Here is a 25,329-nt window from a genome sequence, read left to right as displayed (position 1 = left end):
CAAATTCCCGATCAAGCAAAGTAACCAGCCGTGAACTCAGGTACTTCAGTGGCACAACTCGTACACCTCATTATTGATTTGTTTCACTTGGATCCAAATGGATCCCTGCTAAACACATTGAGCTGCTGGATCGCGGGCTGATACAGGTTGTCCTGGACTTTCTCTAGGAGTTTCTTTTCCCCTACTGGACTAGGTATAAAGAAAGGCAAAGAAAGTCTGTCTGGTTATGCACCTGGCATACATTCCTCTGTCCATGGAGACAAAGTATCAGAAAGGGAAAAATAGAACATTTTTCAGTGACCCTGACATTTGATACTGATGCGAAAAAGGAAAGGAATTACAGTGTTTGAAGCCAAAAGCATGAAGTTTCTTTATATTTCCTATGATTTAATATCTCCCTCCCCTACATATGGCAGGTTCCTTTATAGAAGCTCTTGAAGATGGGCCAACAGTGCTCCAGAAATGTCTCTGATGATACAATGGAAAGTTTCTAACCACAGTTTCATTTGCAGCATTTCTCATTTATTTTATCCCCAGTCCCAAAAGACATGCTTTTTCTGATGGAATAAATGTTTCTTTCCACTTTTTATGAATAGAATTGAAAACCTATTTGATAACCAAATAAATTAAAAGAAACAGAACCAATTATTTAGGTTTATATTATATCTGTTTTAAAGGCTGGCTTCCAGCTTTCACTCAGTCTAAACAGATAAAACAGTGACCCTTGAAAAATAATCACAGTACCTGTTTAACCAGATTTGCAAAATATTTTTTTTTCAGTGACAAATATGAAGATAAGAATTTGGAAAATCAGACCTTTTCTCTACATCCTGTCCTCCTTATTTCGGAAAATCAGAATCTTCCATCTACAGCCTGTCCTTCTTACTAACAGGGCCTCTAGAGGAGGGCAGTACCGCACAGACCAAGTGACAATGTATGGTTCCTGGCTGTAAGGCCCAGCCACTGCTTGGTTTGCAACACCAGCCCCATTCTCAGACCAGCTCTCCAGCTCTCATCCTGGCCAACAGAAGCAGTTGAGTTTGTGTATGAACTAATCCATTTGCCACTGTATCACCAAAATCTAACCATCATGACAAAAGCGTGTGCTGCTTTACAGCCTTCTGTAAGTTTAAAGACAAAAAAAAAAAAAAAAAAAAAAAACCTCTCCCTGACTTCAAGAGGCTTCAGATCTAGCCCACAGTGGAACAGCTCCACTCTATTTTCCAAGAGACATGAAATATAAAATACCATCTGATCATTCAGGCTTGAGTCTGATCTCACAAAGTGCACTCAAGCTTTATCGGGCTGCAGCTGCAGAGGCTGTCGGTGGCACTGCAGAGCAAGGCACAAGGCTGGGGCTGGCAGGGCCCTGCCCTGCCTCTGGACAGGCTGAGAGCAGAACCTGACCCACTCACAGCTGAGCTGAAACATCACCCAGCCATCTGCACAGCTGCCAACTTCGGTAAAAATTGTTCAAAGCCGAACACTTGACAGCCATTTGACATGCTGTGGGTAGGGTTTGTGCCTCACAGCCTCAGAGGTGAGTGCAATACTCTATGGATCATAATCCTGGGATATCAATGTTTAACCATGTTGTAAAGCTCTTTAGTGAGAAAGTAGTATATGCTTTCAACTAAATGGCTACAACCTGGAGCTACTCTCCCGCCTGAGGACTGGGGCAATAAAATGGTTTTGTCTGACAAACTATCAGCAGAGATTTGCTGGTGCTGTTAGTCAGAGCGTGGAATCCCCAGCACATTCAGAAGCCTCCCTTGAGGAATTAATGCTTGATTGTTTTGCCATCCAAAGAGTGTTTACAGAAGCCAAAACAACCATGCTTGCTGTCCACTGTGCAAAGAGGTGATGGCATCAAGAAGACGGGTCACAAGTCTGAGTTTATAGACATTACACTCATGTTGGTATGGCTTTTCATCCACTCAGTATGATCTTATGACCCCACAACTTTACAACCTTCCCCTCTCTGGGCTTCATAGCACCTCTCCACTCTAGGTTAATAATTTCTCTGCCATTATCTGCCAACAGTTCTTATCTCTTTTGCTGTCACTTTATAACAGGGTCTCTTATCAAGCTGTACTAAATCACGTGATGCTGCCAAACCTATCACAAGTTGCAATTCTTCTGATTAGAGACTATCATGAAATGGGATACATGGTTTACAGCAGGTCACTAATGCTGGAAAAAGTACAGAGTCCACTCAAAGACATGCTTGTTACTTTCTGAATTCTTGGATAATTTTTTTGTTGTTGTTGTTCATCACGCCGACTTTCACTGAAGGCTATCATAGCCTGGGTCTCAAGGCCAGAAAAGTTTACAGGCTGCACCTCTCCTGTCCTCAATGCTGTACCCCTTGTACCCAAGGGTACGGTATATTTACACCTGACAATGTCTTCTGGTTCCCACGCAGCCATCATACAGGAATCTATAAAACATGGACTTACATCAGCAGGTAAGTAACAGTTTTCTCACTGTTTTCAAAATTCTGAATAAATATATTCGATTTATGGGTATACAAACTGAAAAAAATCACTGCAATTGGGTGAGCCCATGATTAATTTGCACATGTATTTAGGCTAGAGATAATTTTACAATACCATGTAAAAATATAAGAAAACAGAGGATGCGCCATAGAGTAACAATCTTCTCTAGAGATAATGCAATTATCAAACATATATCATTGGTTAATTAACAGTATCTTTATCTATTACAATTGATAATTGCTGTAAAATTGTGTGTGTGCATGTAGAAACATTTGCAAAAATTAGATTTAAATTGCTTCTGGCCTGATAATTCATATTGAAGAAAACCTCAGGAATGGTTTTGTGTCTTTTAAGTAATACTTTCGTTTCTGTCAAATGCAGATTCTTTCTTGCAGCTAAAAATTAAGATATGTCATTCAGTGGGAGTGGGCTGGATAACATAAGTCAGTTAAGATTTCAGAGCAGCAAAGAAGTGAATACTTTCAGTAGCATATGGAAACAGCACCCGCTCCCTGTCAGAAAGCCATCAGACATAGGTTGCTCCGGCTTGCAGGCACAAGAGGTACTGCACAGCCATCTGTCCCAGGCTGTCCCAGGCTGTCCCAGGCTGTCCCAGGCTGTCCCAGGCTGTCCCAGGCTGTGGCTGGGCCCCACTGGGGGCACATCCCCACCACCTCCCTGCCCTTCTCCACACATTTCCCATCTCAAGCCATTCTGTCTTTCACCACACCCCTGGAGCGACATGTCTTTCCTTTGCCACGGGAACATCCCCTGTTCCCACCAGGCCGTGCCCAGGCTGAAGGGCTGCAGAAGGCTTACCGAGGGAAACCTCTCCTTCGTGGAGCAGAAGGCACTTCACCAGCCAGCACAGCAGCGCTGCAGGTTCCACAGCCCAGAGTTTTGCGAGGCAGTGCCTCGGCACAGCAGCTCCTGGCAGGGATGAAAGAAGGGATCTTTGGCCCACAAGCACAATCAGGGCACGCTTTCCTCCTCTTGCCCCAAAGTGCGTCATCATGGTTCACCCTGATGCTGGGTGTGATGTGGGCACCTTGCCATCAAGGGAAGCTTTGGGACCATGGAGATGGAGGGCGCAGCAACAGCTGCAGGAAACAGCCTCAAACATAGCTGATCTTTATCTTCCGGGTGGAGCTGCTGCTTCTCCCGGGGAAGGACTCCCACCCTGGACCCAAATGTGTTTCAGCCAGATGTCTCCTCAGAGTCCCTACAGGTGTGGGGTACCCCTCTGCACAGCTCTGCCCCCAGAAATACATGGAAAAGGCGTAGTCCAGCTTCCCCTCCAGACCTTTCTCTAACTGTTGCTCTTTGTGTTTGCCACTGAGGGACCCTCTGGTTCCCTCTCCTGAGGGATAGTAAAATAATTACGCATACATATTAGGCACTGAAGAGTGGTCACTCAGATAAGGTTTCTTAAGGTCAAAATATAGAACCCTAGGAGAAGGGGAAATAAGACACTCACCTGCGATATCTAGACCAATTAAACACCATTTTCATGGTTTCCAGAAGACTAGCAGGTCACAGTTCCCAAAATCATGTGGATATGAGAAAACAAATTGTTACAGGGAGTAGCAGAGATTCTTATCACCATATCACTTATACAAGTGCTGTATCACAAATATACCAGGCCAGATTCACAAAGCATGGCCCAGAAATAAGCATCCCTAAAACTTGTGAAACTTTCCAAAATCTTGTGCACTCTGATTCAGGGGAAAGATTCTGTCCTTCCATGACAGTGCTTAGTCAGAACCCACGGTAGCATCCCTAAAAATCTCACCTAACTCAGTTCACCTTGTGAACTGATCACCACATACCTTTAAGGGCTAAATGGAACCTGCACCAACCTGAGGGCCTCTGCTTGGAGCTGGGGGAACCAAATAGGAAGGAGCCAGGTTCTGTTCTTATTGACACTGGAGATTAATTCTTTAGGAGAAAAAGCTGTCGTCCCAGGCTATAAGTACAATCAGCAGCAGGGTCATGTGCTCATAAGAGTAAATCCTATCCCTAGACTTTTGCTTTTGTCCAATCCCTCCTGGCATCTCCTTCACTTTTTCCTTTCTAACTAAGGCAGGGTGGATGGGTTTGTGAGAGGCTGTCACAGCCTCTGCACCCGCAGTCCACCAGCCCCTCAGGCCAGGGACACTTGCTGCTTCCCACCACAGAGGCTGAGTTGTCCTTGTCAGGGAGCACCTGCTTTGCTGGATGCACTCTGTGCATCCCCCCATCTGGCAATAAGGTAGTGTTTGTTATAAACCACTGACATGTCACAACTTCCTCCCAGCAAGGAGGGCATCTTCCAGCTCTCATCAATGCAAATCAAACTCCACTGATATAAATAGCAGTGGGTCTCTCCCTTGGAGAGCAAACACAACCAGCCTGGAGCTGGAGTGTGAGTGGGCACAACTGGTTGTTGACACCTGCTTTTAGGTTTATAGTCATATGATCAAAGAGGCAACTAGAATTCATAAAATCTTAATAGTATCTCCTATCTTCCAGATGACACACACCACATGAACTTCCAAATGTTTTTATGGAAGTGCCATGACGTTTTTTCTTTTACCAGATTCTGAAGCAATACAAAGATACTTGACTAATTTTATTTTTCCTCTAATCAGCCTCTTGTCTTAGTGTCATCAGGGACACTATGCAATTTTAATAAGAAATAGCTATGATTATTTAACAGAAATAACTGTTCCATTAACAACAAAAAATTGGTTATATAAGAGAAAAAAAAATAATCTACTTGCAGCTTCCAACTGTGACATTTTTCAGCTTGTAGAATACTTACAGCCATCTTAATTTTAATGTATGTCCTCAGGCAATTAACAGTATTAAAATTAGGGCTCATGAGTTCGGCAAAGTTAGTTTTTATGTTTGGTAGTAATAGGAGTAGTAGCATTTTTATATGATTAACAAGACACCATATCTTTAAAAGTTTGGATCAGGATTTTGGCCAGCATTTATGAAGGCAAAGCTTTCACAGAAGTAAACAGTTTGAGCTGTGTGAGGACTGTAAGACATGACATAGGTTATTTTCTTACATCAGTGGACTTCTGCTGTTACTCTTTACTTTTAAGAATTTTCTTCCCACTTTTCCTGTCCTCATTTGCTTATACTGCAAATGAGTTATCTACAAAAGGGGCAGTATTTACATCCAGTTTTTTTCTGTTAGTCTGATTTTAAATACCAAAAGACATGAGGCAAAGTAAAGATGATGCCTGTGGTCTGCTGAGGGAGATTTCTACTACTGACAAAACGCCTCAAGCTACTTGTCTGTGTGGGTAATTTAAAGGTCAGCTCTCAAACTTATCTTGTATATACAGGGTGAAAATGAAGAACTGTCTGCAGGAGGAGTTGTGTGCCTCTGTCTTGTGGGGAAACCCATTAAAACTCCCCCTGACAGATCATTATGAGTGTCTAGGGTTTACTCACATATTACATGTGTACATATATGTATTACATAGATGTGCAGCCTTCTATAATAATATATATTAATACATCCTTACGTGCAATGAACAGACATGCATATGTACACAATCCTTATCAAGGTTTCTCAGTGTAAACTATGCCTAGTTTATCGTCTCATAGTTTATGATTTTACATTGTGTGTGGATAAATCTTGGGACAGATAGATATGTATGAGCTTAAACTTTTTTCATTATAAAGATCCGTTATAAAAATTATTTTTAAATAAAGTTTTTCAAGCTTTGAAACATAGGGGGAGGGGGAGGGAAGAAGTAGACCTAAACCATCTCTTTTTTCCACAAGCAGATCAAGGTCAGTTGCCTCAGCGAAAGAAATTTCATTTTTAAGCCTGTCTGTGCAGGATAGAAATCAATTATCTCTTATGATACAGAGAGCGGCGCTCAGCCCTGACAGCAGCCTTGCGGTATATACAAATATATTTGGAGTTCTGTTTCCAGACTAAGCTCAGGCTTTTTAGCTAGAGGTTCCACGCTCGGCTCCAAAAGGGCAGCACAGACAGAAACAAAATAGCCTCGTCAGAAAAGTAATTCTGAGTGCTGGGGCGCTGGGATGGCGGCGGAGGGGGGCCGGGATGGGCCGGGCGGTCCCTGGCCGCCGGGGACAGCGGCTCCGCTCCCGGGCAGGAGCCCCGCCGATGGTTTCTCCTCCCGCCTGCGGCAGCGATCACAGCCAGCGCCTTTCTCCATCGCACCATCAGCGGCAACAGGTCCGGGCACTGCTGAACTAGGCGGCGTTTTCCATATAGAATCCGTGTCATTTCGGGGCGGGAAGGGGAGGGGGGAATTTCGAACGGAGTTCCTGCTTGCAAAACTGGATCTTTAAGTGCTGAGTGAAACAGACTAGGATGGGATGGATCCAGGGAAGCCGTGCCGCCAGCTCCGGGCACGGCTCGCCCCGTCCCCGAGGGCTCCCGGGCGTGCCTTAGCCCTTGCACGCCTTGCAGTTAGTTCGGCGGGATGCCGGTGGGGAAGGCGCCTTGCAGCCAGAAGCAGCCGGCCGTCGCTGCCCACGGGAGCGGTGGCGATGCTCACGGGGGCACGGCGGGGCCCCGCGCCCCGACCCGGGCGGGCCGCAGCAGACGGCGGCGGGACGCGCTGAAGTGTTGCGACACCTCACCGATGACTCACCAATAAAAGAAAGGCGATCAGAGCGGTGCTTTACCACCCACTTGGCCCTGCTCGCTCCTCTCTCCGGAGTCTCTTGTCATTCCGCACCACGCTGCTGCCAGGTGCTCGTCAGAGAGCAGTGCGTTCCGGCGGGCGGCAGCAGCTTGGGCGAGCTTGAAAAATAGCCTCTCGGTCAATAATTGACCGTTCGGAAATTGCTCGCTATGCCGGATCAGAGAGGAACGACGTCTCCGTAAAGCAAAAATGAATGATCAGTTGCATAAAAGAAAGGCAACAGGCACAGACGTGATCCTCCGTGGCGTGCGTTTTACTACATAAGTATTTCAGTCTGAGGCATCCACTCTGTTTTGCTGACAGTGGATCAAAAACAAACCAAAACAACAAACAAACAAAAAGAAGAAGAAGAAATGGAGGGAAGCGTATTTTTGTGTTTGAGGTGGATTGATTTTGTAAGTGAGGGATTTTTATTCTGGGTTGTTTGTTGATTTTCTTCTAGAGGGGACAATTTCTTTCACAAAGCCTGAGGTGGAGGCACTAGCAATCTCCATTTAATGAATCCCTTGGAATTGAATGCAATATCGCCTCGGCAAAATGATGAGAGGAGACTGTTGGCTACGGGGCTTGGAAGGTTTCGAGGTACTCTGCCGAGAGGAGAGGAGAGGAGAGGAGGAGAGGAGAGGAGAGGAGAGGAGAGGAGAGGAGAGGAGAGGAGAGGAGAGGAGAGGAGAGGAGAGGAGAGGAGAGGAGAGGAGAGGAGAGGAGAGGAGAGGAGAGGAGGAGAGGAGAGGAGAGGAGAGGAGAGGAGAGGAGAGGAGAGGAGAGGAGAGGAGAGGAGAGGAGAGGAGAGGAGAGGAGAGGAGAGGAGAGGAGAGGAGAGGAGAGGAGAGGAGAGGAGAGGAGAGGAGAGGAGAGGAGAGGAGAGGAGAGGAGAGGAGAGGAGAGGAGAGGAGAGGAGAGGAGAGGAGAGGAGAGGAGAGGAGAGGAGAGGAGAGGAGAGGAGAGGAGAGGAGAGGAGAGGAGAGGAGAGGAGAGGAGAGGAGAGGAGAGGAGAGGAGAGGAGAGGAGTTATATTGGCCATGCTTTTCCTGATGTAAACAGTCTCGTAAAGTTGGGCGTGACAGGTGTGTGAGGTCAAGCAGCACAGTCGCGTTCCGAACTCTCCCAAGTGCACAGGGATCCCGTGCCTGTCGCTCTGCCCCTCGCCGCCTCCTCCGGGGCACCTCCCGGGGCAGCGCCGCTGCTTGCCCGTGGCAGTGACAGCCTGAGGCTCCGTCGCTGTGCCGAGGACAGGATGCGTGATGCTGACTCGCTCCCTGAGCCTGCCTCAAGTCAGTTTTCACCGAGCGATGGCTCAGAGCGGCTCTGCGCTGGCGGCAAACGGGAATGTTCAGCGGGAGGGAAAGAGAGACGTATACTTCCTTTTAAGTTTTTTGGATCGGTTTTGAATTTAGACTATCCAGCGGAAGAGTTTCAGTCCTCCGTTTGTTTATTTATTTCATTTGCTTCTGGGAAGTTTTTCTTGAACATCTAGCTCCCCCCACCTCATCCCATCCCACAAACCTTCACTTTCGCTGCTTTGCTGGGAAGGTAAATTAAACCTTCTCCGGGACTCCTCTCCACACAAAGCTCGAAGAGAGCAAGCTGTTTGCTTCTCATCGAGCAGACCACTCCAAGTTAGAAATGTCTCTGCTCAGGGAAAAAAGCTTTGAAATTAGCTCAGGTTCCGTGGCCTTTTGGAAGCTGTAAGCAATTGGAATTTACCTTGAAATATTATCACACAGAAGCCTCTACCTTGGAAACAAAGAGGTGAAAAAGCTTCAGATTATTTAACATTACAGAGTGGGTTTATTTTTTTTAATGTAAATGTACATACATTTAAATAGGGAAGTATAAAGTATTCCAGGTCTTGCTCCTTGTACTAATCAAGGCTGCTGGAAGCTCCCCGAGCCATCATCTTTTATAATTATAATTACACGCGTCAATCAAGACCTTCAGGCAAAGTCAGAACTAGGCAGGCAAACTCAAGAGAGAGAAAAAAAAATAAAAAAAAAAAAGTTTGGAGAACTTGGTAAGGAATGGAGAAGAGATTAGAAGAAAGGGTAATTAAGGTTGCTCAAGGCAATCGTGAGAGCTAGAACTCCATGTTAAATTAAATGTAGCCACAAGGGACCAGGTATCATTTATAATACGTACTGCCCTAAACTGTTACTTCGAAGAAATGTGGCTGTATAATAACCACTCCAAAGTATTTTCAGCCATAGCGATAACTCGCAGAGTGACTTTGCCTTGTACCGTTGGAACTCGCTCCAGACAATTCCCTGGCAGAATGACATTAAGCCTCCGAGGAGCAGGGAAGAGCCGGGGAGCGGTGCTAGGGCCGCGCCCGCGGGAGAGAGCTGTCCGGGGAGAGCCGGCCCTGCGCGGGCCTGCAGCCGCCTGTGGGGCACTCGGCCCGGGGCCTGCAGCCGCCGGGCCCCGCAGCACCCGGGCTGGTTTCGCCTGCCCTGTCCGGATGCGGTGTTTCCTTTCCCGGCTTTTCCCCAAAACGCCACTGCCTTCCCGGAGCAGCAGTAACGAAAGTGGCAGCTCGGAGCGCCCCGTCGGGGCGTAGCTAAGCGGCGTGACCCACCCGGCTGCGAGCGGGAGAGAGGTTGTCCCCGATGGAGCCCAGCTGGCTGCAGGACCCAGGTCCGCAGGTGTCCTGATGGTCTGCTGTAAATGCGCTCCGAGCTGCGCTCTGACGACCCTTCTCCTGCGGGGTAGGGCTGCGAGGAGGCGCCGCTGCTCTGCGAGCCGGCCCCGGAGCGCTCTGGCCGCCCGTCGGGCCCAGGGGCACGGCCACACGCTCCAAGGCCGGAGCCCCGGCCCGCCGCGGGGACCCCGGCCCGCTGCGGAGAGCCCGGCCCGCTGCGGAGAGCCCGGCCCTCCGCATAGAGCCCGGCCCTCCGCACAGACCCCGGCCCTCCGCACAGACCCCGGCCCTCCGCACAGACCCCGGCCCTCCGCACAGACCCCGGCCTGCCGAGGGGACCCCGGCCCTCCGCATAGAGCCCGGCCCTCCGCATAGACCCCGGCCCTCCGCACAGACCCTGGCCCGCTGAGGAGACCCCGGCCCTCCGCACAGACCCCGGCCCTCCGCATAGACCCCGGCCCTCCGCACAGACCCCGGCCCTCCGCACAGACCCCGGCCCGCTGAGGGGACCCCGGCCCGCAGCCCTCACGGCGGGCGCCCGGGGGAAAGAGCGGAATCGGCGCCGTGCTGCTGTCGCCTCCAGCGCTGAGCCGCCCGGGCTCAGCGGAAGGCGATGGCGCCCGGCAGAGGGATGGTTTGTAACTAATGCACCTGGGAATAACTTCCCAAGGGCCGAGACAGGGTCTCAACCCGAGCTACTTCTGCCTAGAAACTGGGTCATTCTCTCTTAGATGGTTTCCAGCCAACCCATCTTAGCCATTGAGTTGCTCGCTCCCGCATCTCGCCATATTGCTGTCCTAAAACTTACTCGCAGGCGACCTGTTTAATTGTGAAATTACAACTTGAGAAATAACATGTTGCTGTTGTCGGCCCTCTCGCGCTCCTGCCCTAAGGGGGATGAGGAAAGGTGAGAATGGAAGGAGACAGAGAGGTCCGGGCCTCTTGGAGCGTTGGATCCATCCCCCGAATATCAAACGCTGCACAGAGAAGGGAAAAAAGACTTTTTTCCTGTGGTGCTGATGTTGGGCTGGCTAGGAATCTGTCAGGAGTCATCAAAGGTCTTTCAGCTGTTGGATGCAAAAAGTTAAGAGCACAGCCGAGCACGCTCTCTGCCTCTGGAGCACTTGTCCCAGCGCGGGTTCAACCCTGCCACCATCAGCACTAGTAACTTAGAGCCACCGCCGGCTTTCACTGCCGCTCTCCAGCCGATGGGAAATGCCATACTCCGCGATGGAGACACCTCCGCGCCCCACTTGCCATCGGAAGCAGTTTTCACCGCTAAATATTTTCAGCTCTTAATACATATAATACTTTATACAGTTTAAAGAGTCAGAGGAACGGAACGCTCGGACGAGAGGTCGGATGCTTTCCAAGGCGCAAATGTCGCTCATCCCACACCATCAAACCTATGCGGCGCGGTAGGAACGGAGCGGAATCCCCCGGACCCTCCCGGAGAGAGGGGCGGAGAGGCCAACGAGGGCAGGCAGAGCTCCGGCCCGGCTCGCCGAGCGGTCGGCACCCAGTCGCTTTCGGAGCCCCGGGACCGCTCGAGTATCGCCGCTGAGGCACACGTTTGCGAGAAACGAGTTCTTTGGGACAACTTGGAAAATAGTGCCGCTTGCTGCACAGTGAGCCGGGGAAGGGGGGGCTCTGCCAGGGCTTTGGCTTTTGTGCGAATGATACGACTAGCACTGACCGATTTCCCCAGAAGCTTAGGGAACGGAGACCCAAAAAGCCTGAATAGGTTCAGGGAGCTCCATCGCGATTCCCGCTTGCTTGTTTCAGACTCCGGGGCTGCGCGCCAGCAACGCGGCCGCAAGGGCAGGGGTTTCCACTGTCCAGCCCCGGCCACCCAGAGGGAAGGCGAGGGCCGGGGGCGCCGCAGCTGCCACTAGCCGGGCCGGAGGCATTGCCCCAGCCGCCCCAAGAGAGACTGAGCGCGGCTGCCCTCTGGCAAAGAGGCACGGCCGCTGAAGACAAGAGAAGCTGGTGGCCCGTCGGGCTCTGCTGGGGCGGGGAGGGGAGGCAACAGCCCAGACCCTCGCACCGCAGCCCCGCTTAAGAACCGGGTAGGGGCTGACTGAGCTGGGCCACTCTGTGTGCTCTGTGCGTGTGTGTGCGCTGGGGGTGTTGCTCATCCCGCCTCTGCCTTATTGGCTGTAGCGGCGGTGTCGGGCCCCCCCCTCGCCGGAGACCTCGCTCCCTCGCAGCCCCCGGGCTCCGGGAGCGCCTCCCCGCGGGCCCGGGGCTAGAGGTCCCGACTCGGCACCTCCGCACTTGTACCGGGGGGAAAAGGGGGAGGAGGAGGGGGAGGGGAAGGAGGAGGAGGAGGAGGGGGACGGGGGTGGGAACCCTGTCCAGCAGCACCAGCGGCGGCAGAGCGCTCCTGTGCACTGTGCCGCTCCGCATGGATCGGGGCGCCGGGCTGCCGCCGTGCTGAGCCCCGGGCGGAGCTGCTGCGGGCTCCCGGAGTTCCTCCTTCTTCCCTAGCACCCCTGGTCTTCCTCCTCCTCCTTCTCTCTCCTCCGCCCCACGCCGCCTGCAGCCCGACTACCGCTCCGCGGCTCCCCTAGCCGCGGGCACCCGGCGGCTCCTCCCGGCGGCCGGGGCCGCTCGGTGCTCCCGCTGCAGCTGGGCGAGGGCTGGCGCGGAGCAGAGAGAGGGGGAAAACAGGAAGAGGGGGAAGAGGCAGCAGCCGCCGAGAGCCCCTTTCTCCAGCTAAATCTGTGCTGCCGTGTCCAGGTGCTGGTGTCGCGGACGGACACGGAACCCCCAGCCCGGCCCGCAGCCGCCTTGTCATGCTACCCAAAGTGGAAACGGAGGCCCTGGGACTCGCCCGGTCGAATGGGGAACAGGGGCAGATGCCGGAAAACATGCAAGGTAAGGGGGGAGACGCAGGGCGCTCCCCCTTCGCCCACGCTCGGGTTTCCCTCGGCAAAGCGCCCCTTCGTCCTGCCAAAAAAGTTTGCGGCAGTTGCTTGCGAGGCGCCCCGTCACCGCCCGCTCCGCGCCCCGCCGAGCCCTTGCCTTCACGGGACAACTTTCAGGGTGGCTCGAGACGGTACCGGGGGCCGGGGTGCCGGGGCCGAGACGACGACGAGGCCCTGCTCGGGAGGTGCAAAGGGGGCCGAGGGGCCGCCAAGCATCCGGCCGGGGCGAGCCTCCCCGCGGGGGCACACCATCGGACCCTGCCCGGCCCCGCTGCAGATCCGAGGGATCTCGGTCTAATCCCCGTTCCGCGCAAAGCTGCCTCGAAGTTTATGGCAGGTGGAGTTACGCGTGGAAGTTCTGGCGAGCACCCCATGTGTCACACGCCGTCCCGAAACGGGACCCGAGGGCTCTGTCCCACAGGTACCGTGCAGGTGGCAGAGGCGGTGTGCGGAAACTTCGCAGGAGAGAGCTCCGACTCCGTGGCGGATTTGCGGGGTACCCAGGAAGGCAGAGGGATGCCCGAGCTGGGATGGAGCTGGAAATGTCTGTGTGGGGTGGCGGGACCGGGCTGTTCCCGGCGCTCTACTCGGGGCCGGAGCGATGCGCGGGGGGAGGCGGCGCAGACCCCGCCGAGGGTCGGCTCCCGGCCTTGGAGCCGGCAGCCCGGAATGCCCGCCCCGCGCCGCTCTCCCGGGCAGAAACTCCGGCTGCTCTTTAGAATTATCCCCTCTCCTCTCGGGCGCCTGCTGGGAAGTGGGGACAAGGTGGGCCGGGGGCTTCGGAGGTGCTGGGGGCGAACCGACCGCCCCTTTGCTCTCCCGTGGTGGAGGCTCCGTGCAAGGGCGCGGCGCTCGGAAAACCCCTGCTTTCCCACGTTTTCCTGCGAGGAGGGCAACTTCGTCCCGGCGCCGGACCCTGGAACCGCGACCGCGGGAGCAGAGGGGAGGGCCGGGCCCTCCTCCTCCTCCGCCTGCGGCCGCCCCGTGTCCGCCCCACGCCGCTGACAGGCGGCGGTCCCCGGCCGCGCCGTGGTGGCTCAGGAAAGGTTTTGTCGGCAGTGTGACGGCGGGATAATGCCCTGGCGCTCCCCCGGAGCTACCTGGAGCGCCGGGCTGCAGCCCCTTGCCTTGCCAAACCGGGCGGCCGGGCCGGGGGCTTCGGGCGGAGTGTGACCGCCCCGGTGTCCCCGAGCCGTGGCAGCCGCAGAGTTAAAGACAAAGAGGCGATATCCTGAGCAGTCCAGCGGCGATGCCCAGCGCCTCTGGCCGTGTTCAGGAGCCCTCCGCTGCCGCACTGCTTGCCTGACAGGTCGGAGGTTTAGCGGCAGGGAAGGGGAAGGAAACCGGCCCTGCACGGAGCGGCAGGCTTCCTCCTCGGGAGTAACCGGAGCGGCTGACGGGGCTCCTTGTGGGGGGAGCCCGGCTCGAGCGGGCACGCTCCGTGCTTTCACGCCGCGTATTTTAGGCCCCCGTTCCCTCCTGACCGCCGCCTCCTCCCCGCCTTTTCCCCGAGCGGCAGAAACTTCAGGCGGCCCCGGCGCGCAGGTTTCAGGGTAGCGGGGTCCGCCGGGTGTGCCGGCCGGGCAGCCCCTGGGCGCATCCCCGAGCACGGCGGGCCCGGCTCTGTGCCCACGCGTGGACAGCTCAAAAGCGTCTGCCCCCGTGGCGGCGGAGCTGCTGGCGGCCACAGCCGGGGCTGCCCGCACGCAGCGCTCGCCCTGGCCCGCAGCTGGGACGGCACCCCCAGACCGCGGGCTGCGGAGGCGCGGGGGACGGCGTTCTGTGCTGCTTTGGAGAGTAACCGGCTTGGATTTCACACGGTGCGAAAGTGCTGGCTCTGTGAGATACGGGTTTAGTCTAGGTAAAAATTCGCGGGCTGATATTGAAAGAAAACTTTAAGGGAAAATGATTACTTTCAATATACAAGTGGCAATCTTTTCGTTCTGCTTTTTTTTGTAGCTTGCCCCTGATCATTTTTGGATTTAAATGAATTCTTTCAGCTTGTGATTACATAAAACAAGGACTAGGATAAAGGCACTGTATAAGTATAAATATTTAGACCATAACTTAGAAGCTGATGCTTTTTCTTACACTTACTGAGTACTATACTTAGATTAGCTGATGATGGGAAGTTGCAGGTCTCCATGCATTTTTTAAAAAAATAAAACTTTTTCTCCCTATTTTCAGTGGTGTGCTTATTTAAGTCAACTTTCTCTCTAGATGAGAAAGTTGCAGAATATTTGAGTTAGTAATGTAAATTCTAATTGAATATGCTATTTCTCCTTTCCCCCAGTGTCTCAGTTTAAAATGGTGAATTACTCTTATGATGAAGACCTTGAAGAGCTGTGTCCAGTCTGTGGAGACAAAGTGTCTGGGTACCATTATGGACTTCTCACCTGTGAAAGCTGCAAGGTTCTGTACTAATTACTCCATAAAAACACATGTAGAGCAAAAATGTTTCAAACATAAGCAGAAAAAAGGACAATTAAATAAGCCAGATGTATAATAATTTGGGTTATTTTTGATGCGTTTCTTAATACAGTCCCATAAAATAATTAACCATCAAAAAGGTTTAGGATGCAGAAGTCTCTTTGAGAGACATTTGCACAAATGCAAACAGCTTGGACTGTTTGGCATTGTAGTTTTGTAATTTTTTTCAGCATTTTGATGTTGTGATGTAGTTCTAGAACAACTTTCATTGCTAACTGTGCTAAATATTGGTTTGAGTTGATTTACATTTCTTTTTCTGGAGGATAAATAGGAAGATTATCCTTAATGCAGATCAGCTTTGTAAAAATCTAATGCAGCTTTCTTAAGATTTTTATTTTCATCCTTCAGTATTGCAATGTAGATTTCTGCTATTATAATGACCATGCACTTTTTTTCAGGCAAACTGTAGTTGTCAGAGTTCAGTGGGCACACAAAGTCAAGTAACCAATTAACATATAGCAAGATTAATATACCTGTGTTGGTCTATTGTGCTATAAGGTTTAAATAATTGTGAATTTATGACAGGTCAGGTTTTTCATGTAAATTTTTTTTTAGGTTTTTTTACAGTTATTTAAGCAGTGCACTGTAAGTGAAGCTCCTTTGCCAGAAGAATGCAATTTAAAACACTTAGTTGCATGGAAAAATTAACTTAGCCCACTATATTTTTTACTAAAAAAAAATCAATGAGAAGTGAATGACAAGCACTTACTATGCCTCCAGCATGCCCCACTGCGCTGTAAAATAGCCAGAGGTACTCTGTGTTTCTCTTATCTTTGCAACAGTGTTCCTACTTATTTCACATAAAACTACTTTAAAAGGAAGGCTTTAATAATTCTGCAATGATTAAAGGCTACAAAAGGAAGTGGCCAGTGTCACAATTTCTGTCCCCAGTGTCAGAGGCACAGAAGGCTACAGCCTCCCTGAAGTCTCACCAAGCTTTGACCTGAAGTCTATAAAACAGCACTAACACAAGAAAACCTCCCCTGGAATTTGGTGGCTTTCTCCTGGGTTCAGCTGACTAATTTAAAATAAACTATGTAACTTTGTAAGTGCTTGAATGGCATCTGAAAATTCTTTTAAATGATTTCCACGAAATGCTGAAACACACATTGAAGCAAAACAGGCTAATTTTTGTGTCTATCATACAGGGGTTCTTTAAGCGAACAGTCCAGAATAACAAAAGGTACACATGTATAGAAAATCAGAATTGCCAGATTGACAAAACACAGCGAAAACGATGTCCTTACTGTCGGTTTCAAAAATGTCTAAGTGTTGGAATGAAACTGGAAGGTAAGAGCCGTAGTCTTGCTGGTATCTTTAACTATACTATAAAATCATAGGATAAGATGTTAATGCATCGTGTTTTATATTAAAAAGTTATATAGTTGTGGCTTTGAAATTATAATAAAAGGTTACTTTGTATGGTCAGTGAAATTGTTGCTTTATAAAAAAAATATAGTAAGTAGATGGTAGATCACTACCATTTAGTAACCAGTCAAAACTATATTCATTTTGTCATATAAGTATATATGATATTAATATTTGATATTTCAGGCTTTCAAAGTTTGTGAATTCATGGATGCACATTGAATAGTTTTGCAGGTTTTAGAAAATACTTAATTTAGATTCAACATAACATTTGTAACAAGTGTCCAGATTAGAAAAATATTATTCAATTGCTATGGAGAGTAATCTGATTTTATATGTATTTTATCTAGGTTTGGGTTGTTCTGATTTTTTACATATGTTCTTCTGACAAGACAGAACACAAAGAAACAGATAATATAAGGGTTTTTCTCACACTGACTCACCTTTGAGATTAAGGAACCAAATAATCTCTAAAGTTGTGTCCTATATTTTTGTGATGCTATACCTGCAAGGCTGTTGTGATTGAAAGAGGATAAGGCATTTTGAAGTACACTTTTTGACTTCAATTCACTTTCTCATCTGCAGAGAACAACGAAAAGTGTACAATACCCTTTGCGATAACCAAATGCAAAAATATCATCAACTTGAATTTGTGAATCATACATGGCTCATTCTAACTTTGATTTATAAAATATTAAAATTCAGATTCCACAGCAGATGACATTTTTCCTTGACCAAGGACAAGCTCCTAAATTCCTTACTGTTACAATTGTGTGAAATGACATTTACTCTAGACGCTTAACCAGAAAAAAAGCCAGGCCAAGGAGGAAAACCATAAGCCACGAAGGGAACCAGAAAGGAAAAGAGCCAGTCAATCGCCAGGCTCTGGCAAAGGGAAGCTGTTGATATAACTGCAGATAAACACAAAAATCAGCCTCCTGCAGTTTGATTGATTCAGTAGTGTTGTATTTGCCCACAAGACTGAGCTAGCACTGACACACTGCACTAAACATTCTGAATCATTACATGTGCTTCCAAATTCAAATAGTACAATTACAGGACGTGTGGAATCCTTTTCTCATTGTTGGCCTTAAGAAGAAGTATAAAATGCATTTGTCTACTCCAACTTTTAACTCCTCTCACTTGGTGACAATGATAGAAGACCACATTTTGTCTTCTGTCATTACACAAAGTTCACCTTAAATTTTAAGTAGGATTTATACAAAAGCACTTGCTAATCCAATTTGGCTCACAGTTTTTAATTGCAGAGTACCTGTGAGGATACTGTGTATACAGATTTAAAATCAATTACATTTACTAGTGATATAATTAATTTCATGCATTTTGTTTAAAGTCAACATTTGGCAGTAATATTGGCAGCTCATTTTTCCTACAAATTCAAGCAAAACACCTGTAGTTTTAAAGGTACTGCAGAAAATGTACTTTAGCTTCCTTACCTACACATTCATACTTCTTTTTCCTTGTTTAGAAAATTGGAAGAACATGTGTCCTCTTAATTGTAAATACTTGTGACACTTATATGTGTATTTCCCTGATACTGATATATATATATAGCCTTAAAAGTCTAGTTCATAAATTACCATGGACAAAAAAAATCATTAAACGTTAAAGTCCTTACGATAAGGTACAGTATTATGCGTATCTAGCATTCATAATAAATTTTTAATGTCCTACTAATCCCTAAGATAAAAAGCTCAAGAACTTAACCTCCAGCAATCTCAGCAGTCTCAACGTGTCACCAGGCTGTCAAAGGTTCCTCTTTCAATCTAATTGCCGTTGGGCAAGGTGGGCTTGGTGAAAGCTCCTCACTGGTCCATTACACATATCCCATGGTGACAGACACTGCGGTGACAGAGACCACCAGTATGACTCCCGAGGCAGCTGCTGAGCAGGATTTGTTTTAATTATTTCTAATTCCAGAGACATTGTAAGCCAGAAGAGTGTCAATAGTTTCTCTTTCACTTCTGTCTTCCACGTAGAAGGCAGCAAGCTGACAGCTTTATCTCTGCACATTCCAACTGCAGCTAAACATTTCCACAGAGCTAAGCTAACTAGAAATCTCAAAGTTTTACACCAACCTGGACAGAATCAACAAAATGAAATGCTTCCTTTTTGCCAAGAGAAATGCATTCCTCTTTGTGACTACTGAACATTTCACAATTTACATTTCAGATGTTTTGCTGCGGTGGAAGGCAGTAATGGAATTATTATAATGAGACAATGTGGTCTGCTGGATACGTCTCAGACAAATTCTGGACTTCAGCCCTTGTTTCTTAATGACATTGTAGCTTGATATAAACCCAAATGTACATTGAGATTTCCACATGATCCCACAGCAGGTGTGAAATTCCTGTGGCCATCCATTGTGTTTGTCCCCATGTCCTAATCAATGTACAGAGAAGTCCTTCTTTGTTAGTGATATATGCATGTGACATTTAAATCACTAGAAAAAAGTGACATTCGTTAAATCAAAAGAAATCCTTTTCCTTAGGAATAAAAGTGCAACTCTGAATTTGGAAAAAAAGAAAGAAGAGTTACATTTTTACATTTCTGCTCTTTCCTGATATATGTTCGATTAAGAATGTCAATTCCAAGTGTTAATGATAATTCACTGCCTCCTTTCCCCTGACAGCTGTGCGAGCTGACCGAATGCGTGGCGGTCGGAACAAGTTTGGACCAATGTACAAGAGAGACAGGGCATTGAAGCAGCAGAAGAAAGCTCTCATCCGAGCAAACGGACTGAAACTGGAAGCCATGACTCAGGTGATCCAAGCAATGCCGACTGACCTGACAATATCCTCTGCAATCCAGAACATCCATTCAGCTTCCAAAGGCCTACCTCTGAACCACACTGCCTTGCCTCCCACAGACTATGACAGGAGCCCCTTTGTGACCTCTCCCATCAGCATGACAATGCCACCCCACGGCAGTTTGCAAGGCTACCAAACCTATGGCCATTTTCCCAGCCGTGCTATCAAGTCCGAGTACCCTGACCCTTACACCAGCTCGCCAGAGTCAATAATGGGCTACTCATACATGGATAGTTATCAAACAAGCTCACCAGCAAGTATCCCACATCTGATATTGGAACTCCTGAAATGTGAGCCTGATGAGCCGCAAGTCCAAGCTAAAATCATGGCATATCTGCAGCAAGAGCAAGCCAACAGAAGCAAACATGAGAAGCTCAACACATTTGGGCTTATGTGTAAAATGGCTGACCAAACCCTCTTCTCCATTGTTGAGTGGGCTAGGAGTAGCATCTTCTTTAGAGAACTTAAGGTAGGTAACAATTTTACATTATATTATCATTCAGTCAAGAAAAAAATACTATTTCTTACAATCTTGTACTTCAAGCAGGAAAGCACAGTTTTGTTTTCTCCCCTCCAAGCATCTCATTCTTTATTTATTTGGCTTGAAGTAGGCAGACTGTTAAAAGGAGAAACTTGTCGCTGACTTCCACCTGAACCTGTAATTAGCTGTAGCAAAGAGATTCGATATTCAGTTCAGCTTTTCTGTATTTCAGTATTTATCACAACTATTGCTAACATCCATAAGGCCTCACTTAATTCTACTTCTTCCCTGTGGGCATCGCTCCCTGTCTGGCTTGTCCTCAGCGTTGTAAGCACACCTGCTACAGCCTCCACGTTCATTTATGTAATCATTTCATTACCTCATTTAACATATGGGGGAATGCCATTTCTTCCATCTCCAGCCCCACTTTATAGATATTATTCCGGATTTGGAATATTCAGTTTCTCAATGGGATTTTATTTTATGCATTCCCGTGTGTCTCATTAACTATGCAGGCTGAAATCTAAGCAGGATATACACGGAACAGAAAGCAAGGAGGAAGTAGATACCTCCAGGACTCCCTTTGGTTCTTATCACTGACACATGGGGGATTCCTTTAGTCTAGGCTGCTACAATGACCTCTAGGCTCATGTTTTTGCTGGAGCACCCAAGAAATCCTCATGCACAGCTTTCTGGTGGACAGGAATTCCCCCATTTACATTTTTCAGGCTTATTGTTAAAGCAGGTTTGTGGTCCGTTACGAGCAGGTCTGAAATTTCTAGTCTGAAATTTTAAGTCAGAAATTTGAGATCAGACAACAGATATGACCTACAGTTTTTAATCACCATCTTGATACAGAAATTAGCTCTGGAAAGAATAATCTTCAGTCTCAAAAAGCCCCTCAAGATGGTGAACTCAACTCACATCTGAATTTCACTGTTACATTGCTAGTTACCGTGTCTGTAACAAGTATTTGCCACTGAAGTACTTGCTACTGAAATCTGTAAAGTTTTGTGACTGCCTATAATTTCTGAGTACTTTAAAGCTAAGAGAAAATAACTCAGCTTCCAAATATAACAATTACTGTAGGGCATCACTGAGAACTGAATCTACATGAGTTAAGAGCACAAAAGGCAGAGCCATTGAAAAGCTGCACTCAGAGAGCTTGCCACAACAGTATGTCTGTCATGACCATAAGGACACGGACACATGACATAAAGCCAGATTACAAGAAAAGCAAGCTGTATATGCTACGTATGCAACTCCAGCTTGTCTCCATTTTTTTGTGAGAATGATTGCAGGAATCACTGAAAACTCAGTCTATTCAAAGAGAAAGAAGAGAGGAAGTTTACTCAGAGAGGAAAACCAAAATGCATTAAAGAGAGGAAAAGACTGTCACATGTTTGCTGTTTCAGTTACATGTTTGCTGTTTCAGTTGTACACAATTTTGTAGCCATCTACAAGCCATGCTACTCATTTTGAATAATTTAAAGATTGAGGACATATTATATTTTGAATAGACTATGTGGTAAATATCCGAGACTAGATCTTTCTATCCATACACTGGAGTATTTAGTCTGGAGTAAAGTACTCTAGAGTTAAAAATTACTGTCTTGCATATACTTTTCAGTGTACAAAATTTTAAGCTATGATCTGGCCTAAAATTCTATTTATGATTAAAGTGACAAACTTTATAAACATTCAACATGTTATACTGGGAACAGTTTTAAAGATGGCCTTCACCTCCAACCTCAGCCTGGGTTATATCCTCCAACCAACCTATGTTTACTAGGATGGACAAAAAGATGCAGAAATTTGCTTATGAAAATGCTGACCAACTTCTCCTGTTTCTGGATGTATTATACATTTCCATGTACACGCAGACTTCTGGAAATACACATATTCTAAAAATTTGCTACATAGAGCCTTTGGCTCATGAACTCATTTTCACACACTTGTAGAAGGCATTACCTTAGTGTTTTGCCCTTTGTATCTTGGAAGCTTCAAGGTCAGACTTTATGGGATATCCAGATTATTTTTTTAGCTGTACAAGATCAACAAAATTGCACAGCATTCCAGAACAATAACAATTCATTCAGAAATCCATCCACATCCAAAATTTAGGGACCAGATTATACACGATGCTAAGAACTTTAACCTTTTCAATTTCAAAAGAATGTTTAGATCAGACCCTACTTTTTTAACAGCGCTGGGTAACAACATTTCTCTTTTCAGTTGAGAGGACAAGAACAATATTAAACAAAAGATATCCAAACCTTTCCTGAATGCAGCTCTGTTCTATCTATCCATGACTCCAGGTTCCTCTGGTAGCAAGGTAGCAGATGCAGATCAAGGTAGCAAAAGCAGCTATTTCAGATGGCTCCACAGGACATGAATGCCTGTGGGAGAGGGTCAAAAAAAAAAAAAAAAAAAAAAAAAGGCCACCTAAGGATATGACATATATTAAATGCAGAAGAAAGGAGAGGCAATTGTGATAAAGATGCAATTAGATTTTCAGAACAGCTAACTTTGTTCCCTGTTTATTCGAAGCTGAGAAGTATGTATTTGCTCAAAAAGATAGTCTGCTCTTATTCCCACCTGTCTAAACAAATGAATATTGAGATGTCTTTCAGGTAAGACAGGTGCATTAGCAGATCTCTGGGGCTAAAATTCTAAATTACTCAAATAATTAAACAGTACAAAATTATAAGTGTGGTTTGTATGCAATTCATCTTGGCTGATGAATTGGATCATCTTGGATGAGCGATGCCTCGCACGACTGGCTGTGAGTTACTAGGCAGCACGTTCACAATTCCTTACTGTATCTTTTCACTTCATTCTGAATTTTGTCTTACACTCTTGACTCTTCAAATAACATAAAGGAGCAATCATTTTCCTTTCTGCTAAATGTAGAGATTTGTAGTTAGCAGAGTTCAGGGGGAGGATACAATAAAATATGTTCTCCCAGTCTATCAGTGTTTTAGGCCACATTCACCCTAGCGAAAATAACAAAAACCAACCACTGAACTACAGCTTTTAAGCTTTTAAGTTTTCCTTATTTCTTTCCTTTTGATTGCAGATTTGGTGTTTTTTTAAAGAAATCTCAAATGAAAAAAATACCTGTTTTAAAACCCTATTTTCTGAAGCTTTTTACCAGTTTAAGCTTATCACAATCTTTTCACTTGCTGATCCTACAAATTTTCATTGCCTCTTTTGGAATATGTTACATATTTAAGGATGTGAAAGAGAAAAAAAATATTGACTGGTAGAACTACCCAGAGCATGCACTGCATTTGAATATGACCTGTGTATGGATTTGAGTATGTAATTTAAGTGTAATGTTCACACTTACTGAGGAGCAGGTCTTCTCATCTTCATGTAGGACATCAGAAACTAATGGAAAAATTAAAGAAGCCAACGAGTCAGAATTAATAATAATGTCAGAGCAAGATGCAAAGCAGCCAACTGCAATCCAGTAAATTTGAATTTAACAGCTGCTAAAATCTCAAACATCCCGACATGTCTTGTCAAGTCAGAATACTTTGTAAGGAATTATTAAGTCAAAAATTCTGGGGTGGATGTTCCATATTACTTTTTTATTCATAATGAGATATATTTCTGTTTGGTTCTTTATACACAGATGAAATAATACAGAGATAACATCCCAAGAGACTCAGGATAATAGTAATAGTAATAGTAATAGTAATAGTAATAGTAATAGTAATAGTAATAGTAATAGTAATAGTAACAGTAAAGAAGGCCTTTGTTTGCTATTCTGAAGCTGTTGAAAGCTCAGTAAATATAAAAGTAAGATACATCTGTCTTATCCTCAGCTAAGAAAACTCAGGAATGCCCTGGGGATGCTAGATTTGTCGCCAGCTGTCTTGGTCAGGTGAAAGGTCTTTGTACAAAGCTAAAAAGAAAATATTGCAAGAGTTTCTAGAGTCCAAAGGCTGCCTGGCCCCAAGGAAGGATGCAGACATCTTCTCTGGACTGGTCTTTCCTCATCAGCCCACACCAGGGAAAATTCAAAGACTGCTTCCAGAGCTAACTATCCCTGAACCCATAAAAGCAAGCAGTCTCTGCCTGGAGCAGGAGAAACACAGGACCTGCGTTATAGAACAGTCCTCAGGGTATTTTCTTCTGGCTGAGGATCAGAAAAAAATCAGCTAAATGCTAATAGTTACAAAAAAGGCACTAAAAGAATGGTGACTCACAAAACCCCCTACCTTGCCTTATTTGGCTATTTTAGTGAGGATGTCATAGGTCAAAGTACCATGTGAGCACAAACCTCGTAGTGAATGATTGCAGGAAGAACCAGCGCACTTCACCGTAAAGAAGCTCATCCTACAATTATTCACTGAGCTTGCAAATTTAGACCATTCATTGATGTCACACTTTATCAGTCCCAAGTCAGATTTCTTGCTCTAAGTATAAATTTGCTCACGCTTACATTACCTGTGGCCCTCAAAGAAACAGTAGTTTAATCACATATCTCCAAAGGACCCTGTCTATAGAACTTGCACTGTACATGGCATCACAGATATTTCAGCAGTTCATAAACTAAGGCTTTGTGTTACATATTCCCCAGAAGTGCAACTGTATTATCAGAGTTTCAACTTATTTCTGTAAGTGCAAACTTAATGTGAGTAGGATTGACAGAACTCCTGGAGGCTCTTTATTTCTTCTGTGAAATCAATTTAGATAATAATGTAATACTCTATATAACAGCTTTAACTTTAAATTTTAGTCCATATGTAGTTGAATATCAAGAAATGCATAGAAAGTAAGGAATTACTGCGTAGAAGTACAATTATTAAATGGAATTAGCACAGAATAGCAAAAAATAGTTTTGGATTTTGCTGGGTTTTTTTGGTGGGGCAGTTTGAGAAAAAGATCAGCAGTGAAATACCTTAAAAATTTTCAGGATGATGAAAGGGTGATACATTATTAAGACTTAAGTAATCAAGTGCAATTTGATAACTTGAAGTGCTTTTGGACTTTGTAATGTGTGTTTATCAGGACAGGAAATGCAACTCACATAGCTGATGAAATAAAATTTCTGCAGTTGTTTTTTCAGTCAGAAAGCTGCCAGAAACTGAGCTGCAGGACTACACTTGATATCAGTAATCAGATTAGTCATGTGTAACTTCTGGCTTCAGTGTATCTGGATCTAAGAAAAATATTCCTTAAACATTTAAAAATGTAGAGGAACACATTTTTAGAATAAACTTCATGATGATCTTCTGGCTCTTCTCTGGACAAAGGCTGTGAGTAAACACTGTATTCCAGCTTGCAGGCATGTGATTTTGCAGCCTTTCTAAACAGTTTGCTCAGTGCTGGCACATTTTTAGGCATAAAGAGAAAGATGACATTCTATTATGCCCTTCCATGTCAGAGCTGGTGCTTTA

At 46.5% G+C, this 25,329-nt stretch overlaps 1 protein-coding gene across 2 annotated transcripts in view; it reads left to right on the top strand.

Annotated features, from left to right (window-relative positions):
* Nucleotides 1-1,916: 1,916 nt before the first annotated feature.
* NR5A2 (nuclear receptor subfamily 5 group A member 2) overlaps nt 1,917-25,329 on the top strand; it is an 88,331-nt gene continuing 64,918 nt past the window's right edge. The window contains exons 1-5 of one of the 2 annotated variants that reach the window (XM_066324610.1): nt 1,917-2,467; nt 12,561-12,698; nt 15,042-15,160; nt 16,387-16,528; nt 19,260-19,906. In XM_066324610.1, the coding sequence (XP_066180707.1) occupies nt 2,404-2,467; nt 12,561-12,698; nt 15,042-15,160; nt 16,387-16,528; nt 19,260-19,906 (1,110 nt within the window). In that variant the 5' untranslated portion in view covers nt 1,917-2,403. The remainder of the gene's footprint in view (nt 2,468-12,560; nt 12,699-15,041; nt 15,161-16,386; nt 16,529-19,259; nt 19,907-25,329) is intronic. The other variant, XM_066324611.1, reaches the window with a different exon arrangement.

This window comes from Sylvia atricapilla, chromosome 9 (genome assembly GCF_009819655.1).
Source record: "Sylvia atricapilla isolate bSylAtr1 chromosome 9, bSylAtr1.pri, whole genome shotgun sequence".
NCBI classification, from domain to species: Eukaryota; Metazoa; Chordata; class Aves; order Passeriformes; family Sylviidae; genus Sylvia; species Sylvia atricapilla.
Note: the sequence above shows the minus strand (reverse complement) of the source record. Positions and strands in the feature narration are given on the sequence as shown.